Source organism: Phacochoerus africanus, chromosome 3 (assembly GCF_016906955.1).
Source record: "Phacochoerus africanus isolate WHEZ1 chromosome 3, ROS_Pafr_v1, whole genome shotgun sequence".
Taxonomy (NCBI): domain Eukaryota; kingdom Metazoa; phylum Chordata; class Mammalia; order Artiodactyla; family Suidae; genus Phacochoerus; species Phacochoerus africanus.
In genome coordinates, this window is record NC_062546.1 from 109977521 (window position 1) to 109996732 (window position 19212).

General features: G+C 45.4%; 1 protein-coding gene across 1 annotated transcript in view; it reads left to right on the plus strand.

The window, feature by feature from the left end:
- Positions 1 to 16822: 16822 nt before the first annotated feature.
- WWC2 (WW and C2 domain containing 2) overlaps positions 16823 to 19212 on the plus strand; it is a 182258-nt gene continuing 179868 nt past the window's right edge. The window contains exon 1 of the mRNA XM_047772309.1: positions 16823 to 17336. Within this exon, the coding sequence (XP_047628265.1) occupies positions 17206 to 17336 (131 nt within the window). The 5' untranslated portion in view covers positions 16823 to 17205. The remainder of the gene's footprint in view (positions 17337 to 19212) is intronic.

The window sequence follows — 19212 nt, forward strand, 5'->3', positions numbered from 1 at the left end:
AAATAAATAAATAAATAAATAAATAAATAAATAAAATAAAAAGAGATTTGCCCTTGAAACAATATTTGTTTATTTGGTGCCATGGTTTGTTGGCAGGAGGGTACCCTGTACCATGGCTAGCAGATCCCTGTTGCTCAGCAGAGGCCACATGTAGATTCTTCACAAGGACACGGAGCACCCTCTAGAAGGGGTGGCCAGTGCAGTTAATCACTGAAGGGGAGGGGAGACTCCAATATACAGAGGCTGGTTGCCACTGCTGTCATCAGGGCTATCCGCAGGCTGGACAGACTTGCCCCCAACACACACAGTCTCATTGGAGGAAGCCTGTTCTAGCCCCTTCTGTGAGGGAGTTTTTTTTGTTTGTTTGTTTGGTTGGTTGGTTTTTTAAGGGCTGCACCCATGGCGTATGGAGGTTCCCAGGCTAGGGGTCCAATTGGACCCTAAAGCTGCCGGCCTATGCCACAGTCACAGCCGCAGCAACATCAGATCTGAGCCATGTCTGTGACCTACACCACGGCTCACAGTAACACCAGATCCTTAACCCACTGAGTGAGGCCAGGGATCGAACCCTCAACCTCATGGATCCTAGTCAGATTTGTTTCCACTGCACCACAATGGGAACTCCTGTGGGGGAGTTTTTGGCTTATCCTACTCAGCCTAGGGTCACTGCTGGAATGTAGCTTTACTGAACCAGGGAAACCAGGTCTGGTCCAGCATAAGGTGCCAACTAGGGAATTAGGGGAACCAAGAATTCAGCACCTGAGACTAATGGGGTAATTGCAGAGGTATGTGCCTCTGAGGTCCTCTTACAATTAGAAAACTATGGCAGCATACAGCAGACACAGCATCAAGCAGTGACAGCTAAAGCATGTGTACACCATCAGCCAGCATGCCTTCCCGGGTAGAACTGGCTGTTTGGTCAGTAAGCTAAGAGCTGTCTAGGGGCATAACCCTTCAGAAAACACTGAGTCACCCCGCTCACTGTGCCACTGGTGTTAAAATGCTTAACTTATAGAGGTGACTAGGTGACAACACGGAGAGACTAATGCCATTGAAAGAAGAATTTGTTACATTTTCTTTTTTTTTTTTTTTTTGTCTTTTGCCATTTGTTGGGCCGCTTCCGCGGCATATGGAGGTTCCCAAGCTAGGGGTCTAATCGGAGCTGTTGATGCCAGCGCCACAGCAACGCGGGATCCGAGCCACATCTGCGACCTACACCACAGCTCACGGCAACGCCGGATCGTTAACCCACTGAGCAAGGGCAGGGACCGAACCCGCAACCTCATGGTTCCTAGTCAGATTCGTTAACCACTGCGCCACGACGGGAACTCCTACATTTTCTTAAAGAAGGGAACACACTACAGCATTTAGGGGCCATGTGGGGAAGCACCGGTTTGGTCAGGGCAGAAGCAGGAGTGTGGGGAAGGCATAGGCCAACGGCCTTTACTGGGCTTTCCATGGGAAAGGCAAAGTTTAGAATTAGTTATTTGAATAATTCTAGAACAGGCTTTGAAGTATAGGTCCTACCCCTGCTTGTTGGTACCTGGCTCTGAGTTGGGGAAATATTGGCTTGGTGTGTGAGTTAGATAAAGGAGATAGTTGGGGATATGAATTTGGATTTAGTTGAAGCATTTATTATTATTTTTTTATTTTATTTATTTATTTATTTATTTATTGCTTTATATGGCTGCACCCACGGCATGTGGAGGTTCCTAGGCTAGGGGTCAAATCGGAGCTGTGACTGCCAGCCTACGCCACAGCCACAGCAATGTGGGATCCAAGCTGTGTCTGCAACCTACACTACAGCTTACGGCAACTCTGGATCCTTAACCCACTGAACGAAGCCAGGGATTGAACCCTCAATCTCATGGATCCTAGTCGTGTTTGCTACAACTGAGCCACATGAGAACTAGTTGAAGGATTTATAATATGATTTTCATACATCCACAAAAGTTGGATCACAGAAGAGATGACAATTCTGGATGTTAGTTTGGCCCTGTGATTACAATGGCAAATGGACAAATACAGAATCTAAGAAAACACAATCATGACAGGTGGCTCCTATATCCTTTTGATATATCTCATTGTTTTCTCTTTGGAAACCTCTTCGATTTCTGTTACTACAAGATGCTCCAGGCACATCTTGTATTGTCCCTACTCTATCCCTAGAATTAGCCATTTCTGCAGGATCCTGGTTCCTTTTATTGAGAACGGTGTTAGAAACCAAGATGTGGATGCTGGTCCTTGTTACCACATCTTTGGTGGCAAGTTCTTGCTACTGAGGTGCCATTTTGCTAGGCCCTCTAATGAGACAAGATAGGAAACACATGTGTGTATATAACCCATGGGTATACTCGTATTTCTGATTAACTACCTACCTACCTACTTATCATCTATCTGCCTATATTAAACTAAACATGAGTTCATACTGATATCTCCAACACTAATGTAGTACTACAGGGTTCATTGTAGATTCCCCTTGCTTACTGTAACCTCTTTTTTTTTTCAGTGAGAAACCAGGCTCAGGTCTACCTAAACCTTTGCTAATAAAATGACTGAATTTTGAATGAAGACAGAAAGTAAAGAAGCAAAGTGCTCTTTGCAACAACTGTCCACACTAACCACCACTCTGTTGAGATGTGGCCAAGAACACAGGTCTTGGAGTCAATCCCCTTAGGTTTGAATATCAGCTTCATTAGAGCTGTATGTTCACGGGCAAACAAGGTTTAAGTGACCTGTGCTTCAGTTTCCTCCTCTCTCAAATAGGAGTCATGAAAGGACATAGCCCATTGAGTTGATGGAAGAGTAAATGAGTTAGGGAGATCCTGTTGTGGTGAAGCGGAACAGAATCTGACTAGCATCCATGAGGATGTCGGTTTGATCCTTGGCCTTGCTCAGTGGGTTGAGGATCTGGTATTGCTGTGAGCTGTGGTGTAGGTCACACACGCAGCTTGGATCCTGCGTTGCTGTGGCTGTGGTGTAGGCCAGCAGCTGTAGCTCTGATTCGACCTCTAGCCTGGGAACTTCCATATGACATGGGTTCGGCCCTAAAAAGCCAAAAAAAAAAAAAGAGTAAATGAGTTTACAGAAGCAAAACAGTTGGGACAGTGCCTGGTTCATGGTAAGTCCTCAGTAATTAACTTTTTAAAAAACTTTACATCAAAAGAGTTATTTGACCAAAATATCCAATAGCCAACAGTGATCTGATGACTTCGACTTTTAAGAGTTTGTAAATAAATCAATATAATATATAAAGAAAAATCATTACAATATGGAAAATCTTCAGCAGTTTAATATTTGTTCTATATGAATCAATGCACTCCTCTGCAGAAACTCTTAACCGTAATGTCTCTAAATTATACATCATTAATTTAGTGTGGTGTCATAAGATCTACTTTCAATCCCCTTTTATCATTACTATTGTTTTCTACTGGACATATTTCCTTTTCCCTGAGAAACCTGAAAATTTTTTTTTACTTGTGGTCTGATCTTCCTTCAGTTCTGAAATTTTTATTTTATCATGTAGTAGTCCATCACTTTCATATTCCCAATGAGAAAGCAGCACAAGAGTATCAGTGTGCACCTTGACATGTTAGGAATATTTTAAATTTTTGCAGAGGCAGTTTCTTTAAAAATGTAAAAATATTGGAACTATTTAGCCTTGACAAAGACATAAAAGACATGTCCTGAATTTATCATTCATATTTATCTTATTTGAGCATAATAGCTGCTCTACATACAGCCTGTACTTTTTCCTTTAAAGTTCATAATTACTGGTTCATAATTAAATACAGCCTTGTACAATCTGGCAAAATCAAAATATTATCAAACCAGGGAGAATATTCAAAGTCAATCAGAGAAATATTTACAAAACTCACTCGAAAGAGTAACATGGAACTTATATAAAGAAAAGCCCAGAATTATTATTATTATTATTATTATTATTATTACTATTGGCTTTTTGCCTTTTCTGGGGCCACTCCCGCAGCATACAGAGGTTCCCAGGCTAGGGGTCTAATCAGAGCTATAGCTGCCGGTCTACACCAAAGCCACAGCAACACCAGATCTGAGCCACGTCTGCAACCCACACCACAGCTCGTAGCAACGCTGGATCCTTAACCCACTGAGCAAGGTCAGGGATCGAACCTGCAACCTCATGGTTCCTAGTGGGATACGTTAACCACTGAGTCACGACAGGAACTCCAAGAAAAGCCCAGAATTATTGTTAAACACACAGATTTGCACTTTCTTTCCCAGGAGAGTCTGATGTAGGAGACCTGAGCCTGTAAATCTGAATTAATTTTTTTTTTTCTTTTTAGGGCCAAATCCATGGTATATGGAGGATCCCAAGTTAAGGGTTGAATCAGAGCTGTAGCTGCTGGCCCACACCACAGCCACAGCAATGTGGGATCCGAGCTGCTTCTGTGATCTAAACCATAGCTCATGGCAATGCCAGATTCTTTAACCCACTGAGAGAGGCCAGGATTGAACCCACATCCTCATGGATACTAGTCGGATTTGTTTCCACTGCGCCACAATGGAAACTCCTGCAAATCTGAATTTTTTTTTTTTTTTTTTTAATGGCTGCACCTGTGGCATATGGAAGTTCCTGGGCTGGGGGTCCAACCTAAGCTGCAGTGGCTGGCCTACGCCACACATATAGCAACTACTGATCAAATCTGAGCTGCACCTGTGACTATGCTGCCCCTTGTGGCTCTGCCGGACCCTTAACCCACTGAGCAAGGCCAGGGATAGAATCCGCATCTTCATGGATACTATGTCGGGTCCTTAACCCACTGAGGCACAACGGGAACTCCTCAAATCTGAAATTTTACTTTTTTAAATTTTTTTTATTTTTCAGGACTGCACTTGTGGCATGTGGCAGTTCCCAGGCTATAGGGTAAATCAGAGCGGTAGCTGCTGGCCTACACCACTTCCACAGCAACACGGGAACCAAGCTGCATCTATGACCTATACCACAGCTCATGGCAACTCCGGATCCTTACCCCACTGAGCAAGGCCAGGGATCGAACCTACATCCTCATGGATGCTAGTCAGATTCATTAACTGCTGAGCCATGACAGGAACTCGCCAAATTTGAATTTTTAACTAGAGTTCCATGTGATGTTCATCACCAGGAAAGTTTGGAAACACTGATTTAACCCAGGATTCTTATTTTATAAGGAAACTGTGGCCCAGGCAAGAGGATCCACTGTCCCTCCAGCCACCCAGCATTTGTTAAGCACGTCCTCTTATGCGGCACCACACATGGACAGTTGGGAGTGCATTGAAAGGTTTGAGGTAGTGCACTGCTATGCGCTGCTGGTGGAACTGCAACTTGGTATAGCCCTTCAGGCAGACGGTTTGGCAACACATGTCAAAATATGAAATGTGCTTAGTTGATCCCGTAATCCCAGATGGAAACAGAATTTCTTAAATTGTCATTCAGACCACTTGCCTCAGGAGCACCTGTTGAGGATGCGGATTTCACCATCTCATTTCAATTGACTGAATCATTGTCTCTGAGAATGGGACCTGGAAATCTGCATGTTTAACAAGGTCACAAGGTTCACCTAAGTTGAGAGAAGTGCTGCCCTGACAAGTGTGGAGTATCAGCACCTTAGCAGAGGAGGCAGGCATCTGTCCAGAGAGGGCCAGTTCCCTGGTAGCAGACATGGGGGTATCAGAGCACAGAAGGGTGAGAAAAGCGTGTGCTTGGCTGGGAGGGTGCAACAAGCAGTGTGAAAGCAGTACCTCATGGAGGAGGACCTGGCATGGGGTGTCAGAGCCCGAGCAGATGAGTCATTTAAGAGGGGCAGGTGCCCTGGTGTGGGGTGTGGGGGCTTGAGTGGGGTGAGGAGGGTTCTGGCACAGCAGAATAGGCCAGCACCAGGTGCAGAAGCCCATAGAGGGTAGGAAAGGCTTCTATGAGGGGGGTGGGCCAGGCATGAGGTGTGCAGGCAGCAGGAGTTGGGGGTAAGGGGGACAGGTGTGCGGGCAGAGGGTGGGGGTGGGGGCAAGTGTATCACTGGGGAAGGCGGTGTGGCAGCCTTGCAAGGTTGGTTACATTCAGAGGTGTTGATTAAAAACATAAATACATTGAGGATAAGGAGACTCATGTTTCTCCCCATTTGAGAAGGGAGTTACAAATATGGCAAGGAAACAAAACTGGAGTGAATGCTGTAATGTTGGGTTTGAATTGAAGGAATTCATGTGAACTCATGGTTTTGATAGAGAAACATATGCATATACATGTACCTACTAAGAGGGCCTGGGTGACCCTCCAATAGAGGTGAGTTCATCCAGATGCCCAGATATTAGTTTCTAAATAGCTTTCATTTCTCCCTGAAAGGAGCTGGGGGTCCTTGGAGACATGGCTGATTGAAGCTCCGGGACAGGGAAAGGATTTTTTTTTTAACTTGATGAAGTTTATTACATTTATAGTTGTACAATGATTGTCACGATCCAATTTTTATAGCATTTCCATCCCAGGGAAAGGATTAAAGGGAGCCTGGAATATCCTCTTGTGTCAGAAACAAGGAAGGGCTTAAAGAATGATGGGATAAGTCAGAGGACACAGGGGACAGACTGGAGGAGTTCCCATCAGCCAAATCTAAGATAATTTGAGCAAAAAAAAAAAAAAAAAAGAGAGAGAGAGAGATGGTGAAGTTGCCAAGAACTGGGGAGGGGGGAATGGGGACTTGGTGTTTAATGGATACAGAGTTCATTTGGGGAAGCTGGAGCTCTGGAGATGGATGGTGGTGATGGTTGCACAACAATGTGAATGTACTTAATGTCCCTGACCTGTACACTTAAAAATGATTAAAATGGTAAATGTTATAGTAAATTTTAAAAAGTGATGGAATGGATGAAAACACACTGAATAAAAAATAATCTGTGTGTCCCTAATGATAAAATATAACAACAATAATGGCAAAGACAGATAAAGTTCTTCACATAAAATACTGGCTGATAAATGTAGGGAACAAACACACTATTTTGGAACAATCAACATAATAATGGGTATATATAAGTATGGATCTTCAGTAAATGCCAAATTCAGGGGGCGAAAGATTTGTTTGGGAAAAGGATATTCGTACAGCTTCAAAGCATCCCCCCACAGATGGTTATTTACAGAGGAGAAAAGGAAACTTTATAATGGTATCAGATATACATGTAGATACCACCTTGTGTGATCCAGAAGCGCATCACCAACGATGGGACAAAACTAACATTACGTGCCTCCTGATGTGATGAAGTGGGAAGTATAATGCTCACTATGGAGTTTTCTTGACAAGAATTTTATTTTGCTTTATTTTATTTTTTGCTGTTTTTAGGGCCGCACCTGCAGCATACAGAGGTTCCCAGGCTAAGGGTCTAATCGGAGCTACAGCGGCCGGCCTACACCACAGCCACAGCAACGTGGGGTCCCAGCTGCATCTGTGACCTACACCACAGCTCACGGCAACGTAGGATCCTTAACGCACTGATCGAGGCCGGGGCTCGAACCCTCAACCTCTTGGCTCCTAGTTGGATTTGTTTCCACTGCGCCATGACGGGAACTCCCCTGACAAGAATTTTAATCTGAGTATTGAGGAAACCATCTAAAACCAGGCTGTGAGCTATTCTGCAAAACTGTGTGTCTAGACTCATCATTATTATGAAAGATTAAAAAAAAAAGGCAGGGGGATGTTCAAGATTAAAGTAGACTAAAGAGATAGGACAATTATGTACAACATGATATCTTTGACTGCATCCTGTTTTAAACAAATAGCTATACAGGACAGAAAGCTGTATATATAGCTATACAGAGAAATAAAACCAATGTAGCAAAATGTTAATATCTTCTGGTGAATCTGGAAGACTCTTACATAGGTATTCATTTTATTACTCTTTCAATTTTTTCTTTAGTTTTCAAATTTTTCAAAATAAAAAGAATTTGGAGCTCCCGTTTTGGGCGGCAGACTCAGCTCAGATCCTGCGTGGCTGTGGCTGTGGCTGTGGCTGTGGCATAGGCTGGAAACTGTAGCTCTGATTCAACCCCTAGCCTGGGAACCTCCATAGGCTGTGAGTGCAGCCCTAAAAAGCATAAATAAATAAATAAATAAATAAATAAATAAATAAATAAAAAGAATCCAACTCTCTTGGGCCTGTCTGAAGAAATAAATGGTTCTGATTTCTTATTTTTAAAATATTAAAATAACAGTATTATATCAACAACATTACAGATATTTAAAGACACTAATACAGCACAATACTTGGGAATCCCCAAATACTGAGAATCAGCACTACTGCAATCTAGCAGGGATCTTGTTTTTTCAGCTTTTAGTTTTCAGAACCCTATTCATAGTAAGTGCTCAATAAAGCTGAATGGACAACTGAGGGATTTGTTCTATTTTGTGATTTGGTTGTTTAGGTAGCTTCTAGAAGAGGTGATTTGAATGTTTTATGCAGCAAGAGGTGAGGTGAGCAGAAGGGTAAGAGCTAAAAAACTGGTATGCACAGCAGAGTCTGGTAAAATCTGGCCCACACTGGTCTCCCCGCCATCCCCCCACCCCCCAACAGGACATCAGTGGCACAGCATTCAGGTCATTTAAAACATTGAAAGTGTTTAATAACCAGATGGGAAATATGCTGTGTAAAATTATTGTTGTGCATAATTTATTGTGGCCTTTAAAAGTTCTGATACAGAATAACACTTTGGAGGCTATAGCTTTATTTTACAAAATTATTATAATTGGATCTTATTTGTATATATGTCCTAATATCTGTAAATAAATAAACACGGGAACTCTTGGTTTCTTAGGAAGAATAGTCTTTAGTGAGGAATTTTCCTTCACACATTGAATGTGCTATTTAGAAGAAAAATTTTCATTTGTTCATTAAAACAGGTTTCCCAGGTGTTGGGTATTCCTCACACTTCAAGATAAAACTATAGTATTTCTGCATGTGTGTGTGTGGGGGGGGTATGTGTGTTTGTGCGTGTGAGAGAGAGAGACAGGTAGAAAGAGAGACAGAGAGGGAGAGACAGAGAAAGGTACATACATAACGGAAAAATATATAAAACGTACATGTAGTTTAACAAATACATATAAAGAAAACAGGTTAAAAAAAAAAGAGCATTAGCTGAATTCCTCTCTCCATGTCCTTCTCCCCAAGTTCAACATTATCCTTCCTTTTATTATTTATTTATTTATTTATTTTTACATTGCGCCTGTGGCACACGGAAGTTCCCAGGCTAGGGGCTGAATTGGAACTGCAGCTGCCAGCCTACACCACAGCCACAGCAACGCCAGATCTGATCCATATCTGTGACCTACACTGTAGCTTGCCAGGTCCTTAACCCACTGAGCAAGGCCAGGGATGGATTCCATGTCCTCACAGAGACAACATTGGGTTCTCAACCTGCTGAGCCACAGCGGGAACTCCTTGCCCCCCCTTTAGAAGTAAACTCTATCTTGACTTCTGTTATACTTATTTGTTTTTCTTAATACTTTTACTGCCTATGTATGCATCTCTACTCAACATGGTTTGGCTTTACCTGTTTTTGTGAACTACATATGAACGAAATCCTTCCGTACAAATTCTTTTGTTTCTTGTTTTTTACCCAATGTTATATTTGAAAGGATTTACCAAAGGGGTTTTGTGTAGATGTAGTTCATCCTTTTACTACTGCTCTATTGTATTGTTTAAATATACCACACAATAGGGAGTTCCTGTCGTGGCACAGCAGAAATGAATCCAACTAGGAACCCCGAGGTTGCGGATTCAATCCCTGGCCTTGCTCAGTGGGTTAAGGATCTGGCATTGCCGTGAGCTGTGGTGTAGGTTGCATACACAGCTCGGATCCCGCTTTGCTGTGGCTGTGGTGTAGGTCGGCAGCTACAGCTCTGATTGGATCCCTAGCCTGGGAACCTCCATATGCCGCAGCTGTGGCCCTAAAAGCCACCCCCCAAAAAAACCATGGCCATGAACATAGCCAAAAAATATGTATTATATTGTGAATATATATATATCACAAAATATAGTTGCCCACTACCCTTTTTTTTCTTTTTTCTTTTTTTTTGTCTTTTGTCTTTTTTGGTTGTTCCACATTGCGACCAACACCTGATATTATTAAACTTAGTGGCTGCATGAGTATCTCCTTGTGGCTTTAGTTTCCACTTTACTGGTTCTTAATGATGTTGTGTGCCTTTCCATACGTTTATTGGCAAAATACATTTTCTCTGAACGTGTTTTATCACGTAGGACTTTTTTTTCACTATTCAATTTAAATATCCCAAATCAGACACATGTGGGAGATTATACTGCATTCAAATTGCTTAAAGCCAAATTCACAGCATTGAGTCAAGACCAGGAAATCAAGAATGAAGAGGAAGAGAGAGGATGAAGTGGGGGAAAGAGAAGGACTGATAAGTAATAAGTAGAAATAAAGATTTTAATGGAAAATTCAGAAGAATAGGAAAGGAGATTTGAAATTCTTTTAAAAGATAAGGAAGAAGGAATACATAGACTATAACGCTGAAACAGGGAAAACATGTAAATTAAAGACGGTAAAAGGAAAAACCTTTAAAATGGAACCTTACATTATTTCATTACATAAGAAAAAGAATGTAAATGAATATTTATTCTAGAGCCTACAGCACAGAGTATACAAGAGGTGCCCACTGAGAGCCTCACACATACCAACATGGCATTTTAACTTTTGTTCCTTTTCACTGAGAAGACTGTTATTAAAAGTTCCCTATCTTTTCAGCAACCACAGGCTTAGCTCAATGTGGGTCTCCATCTGCAGTGAATAAGGTAAAATCTAACCCGTTTGATGTTGCTTACTGTTGGAATATGGAATGATTGTTTTTGCCTAAGGTGTTGCTATAATAATTAACTGGAAGGGAAGTGGTTATGGTAATGGAGGTTTCAGGTTTGGCCCAGCACTGGGGATTCTTAAAACTCACATGCCTGTGTTCTTAAGGACTGTCTAGACAGTAACATTTAGGAATTGTGGATTAGGATTACCTAGTCATAATACTTAGAGATGTCATGTATTTTAACATTTCAGTTGCAGAAGAGCAAAAACAAAAAGTCACACGTTTGATTCAGAAAAAAAAAAAAAAGTTCTCTTTATTTAGAAGTTCCGGTTTATATAACCTCCAATCTCTTTGAGGAAACAGAAGATATTAAAATATTGCAAACCAGTTTATCTTGTCCTACACATGAGTTGATTCAATAGCATAACGATAAAGGTTATAACAATAATTCATTCAGAGATGGATTACACGCTAGTAAGGAATTCTTAACACATCACTGAAAATGGAGACCACATTTTACAAAGAAATAAACTAAATCATATCAAATTACTGAAGCGTTATAGGCCAAAAATAGGATTATAGATGGGTTACTTAATTCTATTAGACGTGCACTGATGTTTCCTTCCCAAGGTTCAGTCCTGAATCCTTAGCCCCTTACAGAATTTCAGATGGGTGACATTCAACCAGGTATTTGCAGTCCTGACCTTTTGTTTGAGCTGGAGTCCTGACCTTCCACTTTCTGCTGGGTATCTCTAATTTCTAAAATCAAACTCCATATCAGATCCCCCTTTGGACTTCCTCATTTATTTCGGCTATTTGAGTCTGTCTTGATGGCCTAAAATCTTGGAATCATACCAGATTCCTCCTCCTGGTCTATTCGCTGCTTAATCTAATCAGTAGCAAATTCTTGCCAGATCATTCCTTTCTGTGCCCCCCACCCCATTTCTAATCCTGACCTTTATCTCTCTCATACCTATACTATCACACCAGTCTCCTAACTAGACGGCTCCAGCCAGTCTTGGGCTCTTGCACACCCGATTCACCTTGGAATTCCAACATCCATTTCCTTCTACAAGCACGCCCTGCCATGCGAGTCCAATCAATTTGGAATCACGTCCAGAGTCCAGACAGCTCTACCCCATCCTTTTCTTTAATGATCATTTTCCTCATGCATACTGCTCTGACGGGACCTTCCTGGCAGCCCCCATTCTCTTAATTTATTGTCTGAACTCTTCCTTTGATACTAGGGACATACAGAGGAAGCTGCATTCTTTAAATTTTATGATTGGCACATCACCAGTGAAGTTAGCAAGCATCTTTTGTACTTTGCCTTTTTTCACTTAAAGACCCTGGACGTGTTTCTAGGAGCTCCTGTCGTGGCTCAGTGGTTAACGAATCCAACTAGGAATCATGAGGTTGCAGGTTCTATCCCTGGCCTTGCTCAGTGGGTTAAGGATCTGGCATTGCCGTGAGCTGTGGTGTAGGTCACAGACACAGCTCTGATTCAACCCCTAGCCTGGGAAACCCCATATGCCGCGGGAGCAGCCCAAGAAATGGCAAAAAGACAAACAAACAAACAAACAAACAAAAACCCCCCAAAAAACCTGGACATGTTTCCAGAGTTCCTGTTGTAGCTCAGCGGTAACAAACCCGACCAGTATCCATGAGGATGTGGGTTCAATCCCTAGCCTTGTTCAGTGGGTTAAGGATCTGGTGTTGCCATGAGCTGCACATGGTGTAGGTTGCAGACATGGCTCAGGTCTGGCATTGCTGCGGCTGTGGTGTAGGCCAGCTTCTGCAGCTCCGATTTGACCCCTAGCCTGGGAACTTCCATATGCAATGGGTGTGGCCCTAAAACCAAAAAAAAAAAAGCAGAGCCTGGACATCTTTTCTTATCACCACATACATTTTAATGCAATGCTTTTTATTTTATTTTTTTAATTTTTTAGGCCAAATCCATGGCATGTAGAAGTTTCCAGATCAAACCCATGCCACAGCAGTTACAACACAACTCAGGATCCTAATGTGCTGAGCCATCAGGGAACTCCCTGCAATGCTTTTTACATACCTGCTGAGTATGTATAATTCATTTACTCAGTTCTTTACTGATGGACAATGGTGGTCTTTTCGGTTTTGTTATTATCAAATATGCTACATTGAACATCCTTGCACATCTTGAGGAACTTTAATATCCACAGGTAAAATCGTAGCACTGGGATTGCTGGATTAAAAATACATATATTTTAAAATTGGATAGCTATAACCAATTATCTGTTGAAATAATTTTCACTTGCCAATCTTTTTTTTTTTTTTTTTTGCCACACCTGAGGCATGTGGAAGTTTCTGGGCCAGGGATTGAACCTGTGTCACAGCAGTGACCTGAGCTGCTGTAGTGACAATCCTTAACCTGCTGCACCACAAAGGAACTCCTCTACTCCCAGTTTTGATATCACTAGTTTTCCTGCCTCCCAGGATTTGGACATTGACATGGGAGCTATCTTTAATGGGAGCTTTGCTTAATGGTGGCTCATCTACATAGACTATTAGTACTGGAGAAAATGCAAAGCCTGGAAAACAGGGAATTGAAGGCCAGAAAACAGACTCTTCAGCGACTAGTGCATAGATTAGGGTAATGTGGCATCCAGGAGAGCAGACAGCATCATCCTGCTCTGCCGGTGATCCACTGGAACCAAAGGAAATCCAAGTGCATCTATTGATAAACTAGGGATAACCTTCATGTTTATTTTATTTTTATAGATGTGAATATAAATGAAATGAAATCTTATCATTTAGCCATTAGGAATTCTCTGAAGGGATGGTACTATGTAAATTGGGTGAACACAAAATAGCAGAGTGCACGTTGCTGTGGGCTGTGGTATAGGTCGCAGACACGCTCGGATCCCACATTGCTGTGGCTCTGGTGTAGGCCGGTGGCTACAGCTCTGATTAGACCCCTAGCCTGGGAACCTCCATATGCTCAGGGAGCAGCTCAAGAAAAGGCAAAAAGACCAAAAAGAAAAAAAAAAAATAGCAGAATGCATACTTGATCAAGACAAAAAAGGACCCTGTGGAGAAAGACTCAAAGATTTCAAAACTAAACTTTCAGTTACCAAAGGGGAAACGTTGGAGGGGAGGGAGAAATTGGGAGGCTGGGAAGGGCATATACATTCTACTATATACAAAAATCAATGTTAACAAGGACCTACTGTATAGCACAGGGAAATTTACTCAATACTCTGTGATAGATAAATATAAATAAACTCAATACTCCAGATATATATAATCAGTTATACATATGTATAACTGATTGACTTTGCTGTATACCTAAAACTAACACAACACTGTAAGTCAACTACACCCCAATAAAATTAAAATAACAACAAAAAACCAACAAACCCTGTAGAGGAGTGACTTTCCCTTCTGTCATCTTAGCTGCTTTTGTGTAACCAAATGTTTCCTGTGCTACCCAGTGGGGGAGAAGAAGTGAGTTTGTCTCTTAACTGCTTTAGAGTTTTGTATGTCTATTTAGAGTCCCTTTTTGAAGTCTTGAGATTTATGGAACAATAAATGCCATTTACTGCTGTGCGCTATTCTGGATTCCTCTTTGGTTTTAGAAGCTGTGTAAGAATATCTGCAAGCTTATCAAATTTGAAATTATACTGAGAAGTACTGTGCAGTAGTTCATCCCAGTGAAACGAAATAAATGGTGACAACAGCAAAAAGCATATTACTTTGTTTTGTTTTTAATAGTAGGATGTAGCCATCTTACTACAATACACGTTTCTGAATTGTTTTGGGGGAAACAAAGCACTCCAGGAAGCAAGGTTTAAAGAAGAATGGCTTGGCTGAATGATGTTATTAGTATACCATAACACGAATTTTGGCCACGTTAATGGGCCGGTTTAGAGTAGGTCAAAAACAAAGCACTTCCTTCACTCAGTGATGTGAGAGATTACTTTTAGACAAGTCTCACCTTTTGCACAACATTCAGAAGTACAACCTTGAGATTACCCACTAGGATGTCACACAGCTCACCCGGAACTGGAGAAGCATGCCTTCTGTGATCACTTCTTGATGAATGGAGCTGGGATGAACACAGCACCAGGAGGTGGTGGGGGTTGGGGGGTGTCCCTTTGGTAAGGGCAAAGCCTGGCTTCCTGGGTGTAAATGAGGAAAGCCTAGAAAGACAAAGTAAATGAATTTGTCTTGGGTGACTCCCTTCCCCAGCTCCTGCTCCCTCTGGTAGCTCTTTCCCTTCTGAGCTCTTCAGGGTTTCCAGTGTTTAAAGTTTCTGCCCTGACTCTACAGGGACAACACAACCTCTTCTAAGGCCCTCGCCAGAGAAGGCAAGTCCAGTCCCGCTGTAAAGCTGTTCTGAGCCTGATCCTCCGTCCTTACCCTGCAAGACCATCCTCCTCCTCCTCCTTCGAGGTTGACCTCAGAAGCCCCGAAAGCCTGGAGAACCAGAGGCCATCCCCACCCGCCAAGGCAGCCGCTACACCACCTTCACCAGAGCCAGCACAGTGAATCACAAATCCACGGCTCCCTTACTGGCCTGTGAATCCAGGAGAGGGAGGCGGACGTTTTAGCACACCCTCTGAAAGCCCTTGCCCACCGCTGTGTCCCTCACAAGGTGGGAAGTTTTTTAAGCATTAGCCGGCAGGATTAGGCGAATTCACACCCAGAGGTGAATGACTGATCTCCGGGGTCTTCCTGTTTTTTGTTTGTTTGTTTGTTTAAGTCTAAAAGAAGCTGGTTAGTAATCTGGAAGGGTAAGAATGGAGGACGCTGGTATAGACCTGGCTGGAGCTGTCATTGTGGACTGGGAAGCTTCCTCCAGATCCAGGAGCTGGGGGCGAAAAATACTCTGTTGTCTGGGCCCTGCCAGACCTGCTGCTCCTCGCACCGTCGCCCGACGTCCGGCCCCTCCTCAGGGCCGACCGGGACATAGTAGCTGCTGAATAAATAAAAGCTTGTGGAATGAGGGAAAGTCCACGTTCCTTCCCGGTCACATCCAGAGGCCCGTAAAGCCTGGACGCCGGGCTGCCAGGAGTCCCCTCCAGCAGGGTGGCCCACGCCTTCTAGACCAGAGCAGGGCTCGGAGTGAGGGTCTTCCCGGGGCAGGAGCGAACCGAAGGGGCTGGTTATGGGGTGCGTCCACGTCCAGCTAAGCTCTGCGGCGGAGGCCAGCGGCAGAGGGGCCCCGCGGGTGAAGCGCCCCAGGCCCGCGGGCGGCGACGTCCGCGGGGAAAAGCGGGGTGGGGGGGTAGTGCGGGAAGGTTTGGAGGAGCAGCGGCTGCTCCGACTCAGGTTTGAGTCCCCTCCGCGGGCCACTGGGGCAGGCGTGTCGCGGCGCCCAGAGAGCGGGACCCGCCTTCGCTTTCCTCCACCAGGCCCGCGGCCTGTCGGCTGAGGTCACCGAGGGCCGGGAGCTCTGCAGAGGCCCCGGGGGCGAGGCCGCCCGGGACACGCCACCGACGCTCTTCAAGGGCTTGCGGGGCTTTTCACACTTTTCCCACCGGCCGGGACCGCCCTGGGGGTCCGCGGGGCGCGGGGCGCAGCGTGGGGGAGCCTCTGTGCCCTCGCTGTTTGTTGGGACTTTTTCTTCCGAAGAGAGCGTCCCCACCCCTTTCCTCTCGCAAGTCGTGTGGTTTCCCTAGAAGTCGGAAAGAGGTTGAGAGCGCTACGGGGACTTCTCTCTAGCTGTCTTTCCAGTCCGGAAACTCTAAAAATCCGAAGTGCTTGGCCGTAGGGAGATAACTGGGGGTCACGGGGAAGGGGCGAGCAGCGCATTCTTTCGCCCACTTCCCTCCCACCTGGCCGTCGGCTCCCCTCCCCCGCCCCTGGCTCAGGCCGGCGCCCCGGCAGGCGCAGCGAGCCGCGGGAGCTGCAGGGTTAAGCCCTGGAATGTGGCGGCGAGGAATGTGCATGCAGATGAGGAGCGAGGGGAGGGGCGGGCGGGGCGGTCCGTGGGCGGGGCGCATGCTAATAACATGCAAATGAGGAGGCCCGTAGCCGCCACGGCCGCGGCTCAGCCGAGCTTCCCGGATCTGAGCCCAGACGGCGGCGGCTGGGGCAGCCTGGGCGCCGCGACCCTCTGCGGCCACAGGGGGACGGGGAGGAGGAGGAAGAGGCGGAGGCAGCGGCGGCAGCCGCGAGGAGGAGGAGGAGGGTTCGATCGTCTGTTCCGACGCAGACATGGTGGACTGATCCCCGGCGGGGCCGAGAACAAGGTTTCCTGAGGCGCCCCCCGCGCGTGGCCCCGCCGCGCCCTGCACCCCGCAGCCCCTCGCCGGCACACGGGTCCGGTGCGGCGGCCGGGCCGGGCAGTAGCCTTCCCGCCGCGTCCCGCGCCCGGTCCCTATGGAGGCGCCGCTCGCCGGCGAGGCCGCCGACCATGCCTAGGAGGGCCGGGAGCGGGCAGCTGCCGCTACCCCGGGGCTGGGAGGAGGCCAGGGACTACGACGGCAAGGTTTTCTACATCGACCACAACACCCGGAGGACCAGCTGGATCGACCCCCGGGACAGGTGGGCGGCCGGGCCGCGGGTGGGCGCAGGGACCCGCCTCGGAAGCGCGGCGGCTGCTGTTGTCCGGGAGACCCGGCCGAGCGGCGGCGCCCGCCGACTAGGGGGGCGTGGGGCGTTGGGCGTCGCCGGTCCCGGGGTGCCAGGAGGGGTCCCGGAAAGGAGGAGCGGGACCGTCTGCCCGAGCCGGGGCTGCGTCAGCCGGCCAGCCGCCCAGGCAGGGGCCGGTTGGGGCCGCCCCTTCCAGGGCCCCCTTGCCCACCCACTTCCCGACGGCCCTGGGACCTTTAGACGCTCCGGGCGCAGAGGGAAGGGTGGAATTGACGCCTGGACAGGCACTCTGTGTCCCGCTAACTGACGCAGAGGGACCACCTGAGCCCTGCTCCGAGCTCGCCTCCGCCTAAAGTTGGCCAAATTGAGGCTGGAGGGTACACAGGGCCTGGGAGGCGGGGCCGGGCCCGGGGCCTCCCGGGAGGAGGCCTAAGTGCAAGGTGGGGCCGACTTGCCGTCCAGGCCACCTGTGGCATCTCTTTGGCTGTTCTTGGCTCCCCGCCTTGGCTGCACGTTCCTGATGGGGCATGCCACCGGTCGGGAGGCCCTGGGCATGGAGGGGTCCCGGGCACCCTTCCTCGCTGGGCCCTGGCGGTGAATGTCACTGACCTCGCCCCTCAGATTTTACAAACGTTTGTTTGGGGTTTTGCTGCCTAGTGTTAGTCTTCACCTGAAAACTTGAACTGACTCCCAGATCTTGAAAAGGCAGATTCTGTTTGGAAGTAAGAAGTAGTGAAATGAACAGTGGAGAGGAACCTTGGTTATCGAGGAACGTTGACTTACTTGAGCTTAGCATGATTTTTTTTCTAGTTTTCAACACACTTTTTATTCCCGCTCAGAAGTGAAGAGGAGGAACATTTCATCATCTTAGAAGTTCAGGAGCCGAAGTTTTAGTTGAATGATCACAAATGTTTCTCTCTCCCATCTTTTTATCCTGAAAAGGAAAATTCTTATATTAAAATTATTATAAGAATAGTAGGAGAGGAGTTCCTAATTGTAAATTTGTTAACTGTCCATTAAGGAGGTATTCCTGTTTATAACTTTAAATAACTTACCATTAAGGATAACTCCAACATTTGGACTTTAGTCATTTCTGAAACTTCTTTCCAGCTTTTTATGGAATATGGCCTTGAAGTATATAACCTTTGTAGGTGCTTCTGTTAAACACTCTGCTTTGTCTCAATTTGAAGCTGGAGCAGTTTTGTACTTATATTTCCACCCACAAATATTGTTTTTGAATGCTATTAAAGAGCAATTATAAGAAAGTCGCAAGTGACATTATAAATTTATGGAACAATCCTTGTTAAATTATCCATGAAGGTATCGGTTTAGGTTTCCCTCTTGAAATGAAAAAAGGCACCTGTGCTGAGGTTCGGTCTTGCTCCAGCTTGGCTGCCTGTTGCTGGCCTGATGAAAGTTATGACAAGCCTCACACCTTCACAGTCTCTCCAGACATCTTAGTTGTTGTCATAAACTTCATGCTCCAAGCCAGTTATTGCACTTTGAAACTGCTTAACAGATAGTAAATGTCGATGATGGTGTGCACCCAACAGTGGCTTTTAAAGCACCTGTATAAATATTTGGCTTTTACAGTTGTAATTCTTTCTGCTTTCTGATACTTGGAGTGTCAGGTTATTGAAACTGCAGTGCATTCTTGAAATTTTTAGGCATTCTAGATTCTTTCCTGCTTCAGTTTACATGTTTATTGTATCTCATTTGTGTTTACCAACAAGGATTACAGCAATACCTAATGGCCCGGGTAAAGCAAATAGAAAGTGGAATAAAATTATATGGCTTGGCTTATCTATATCACTACTTCTTAAACAAG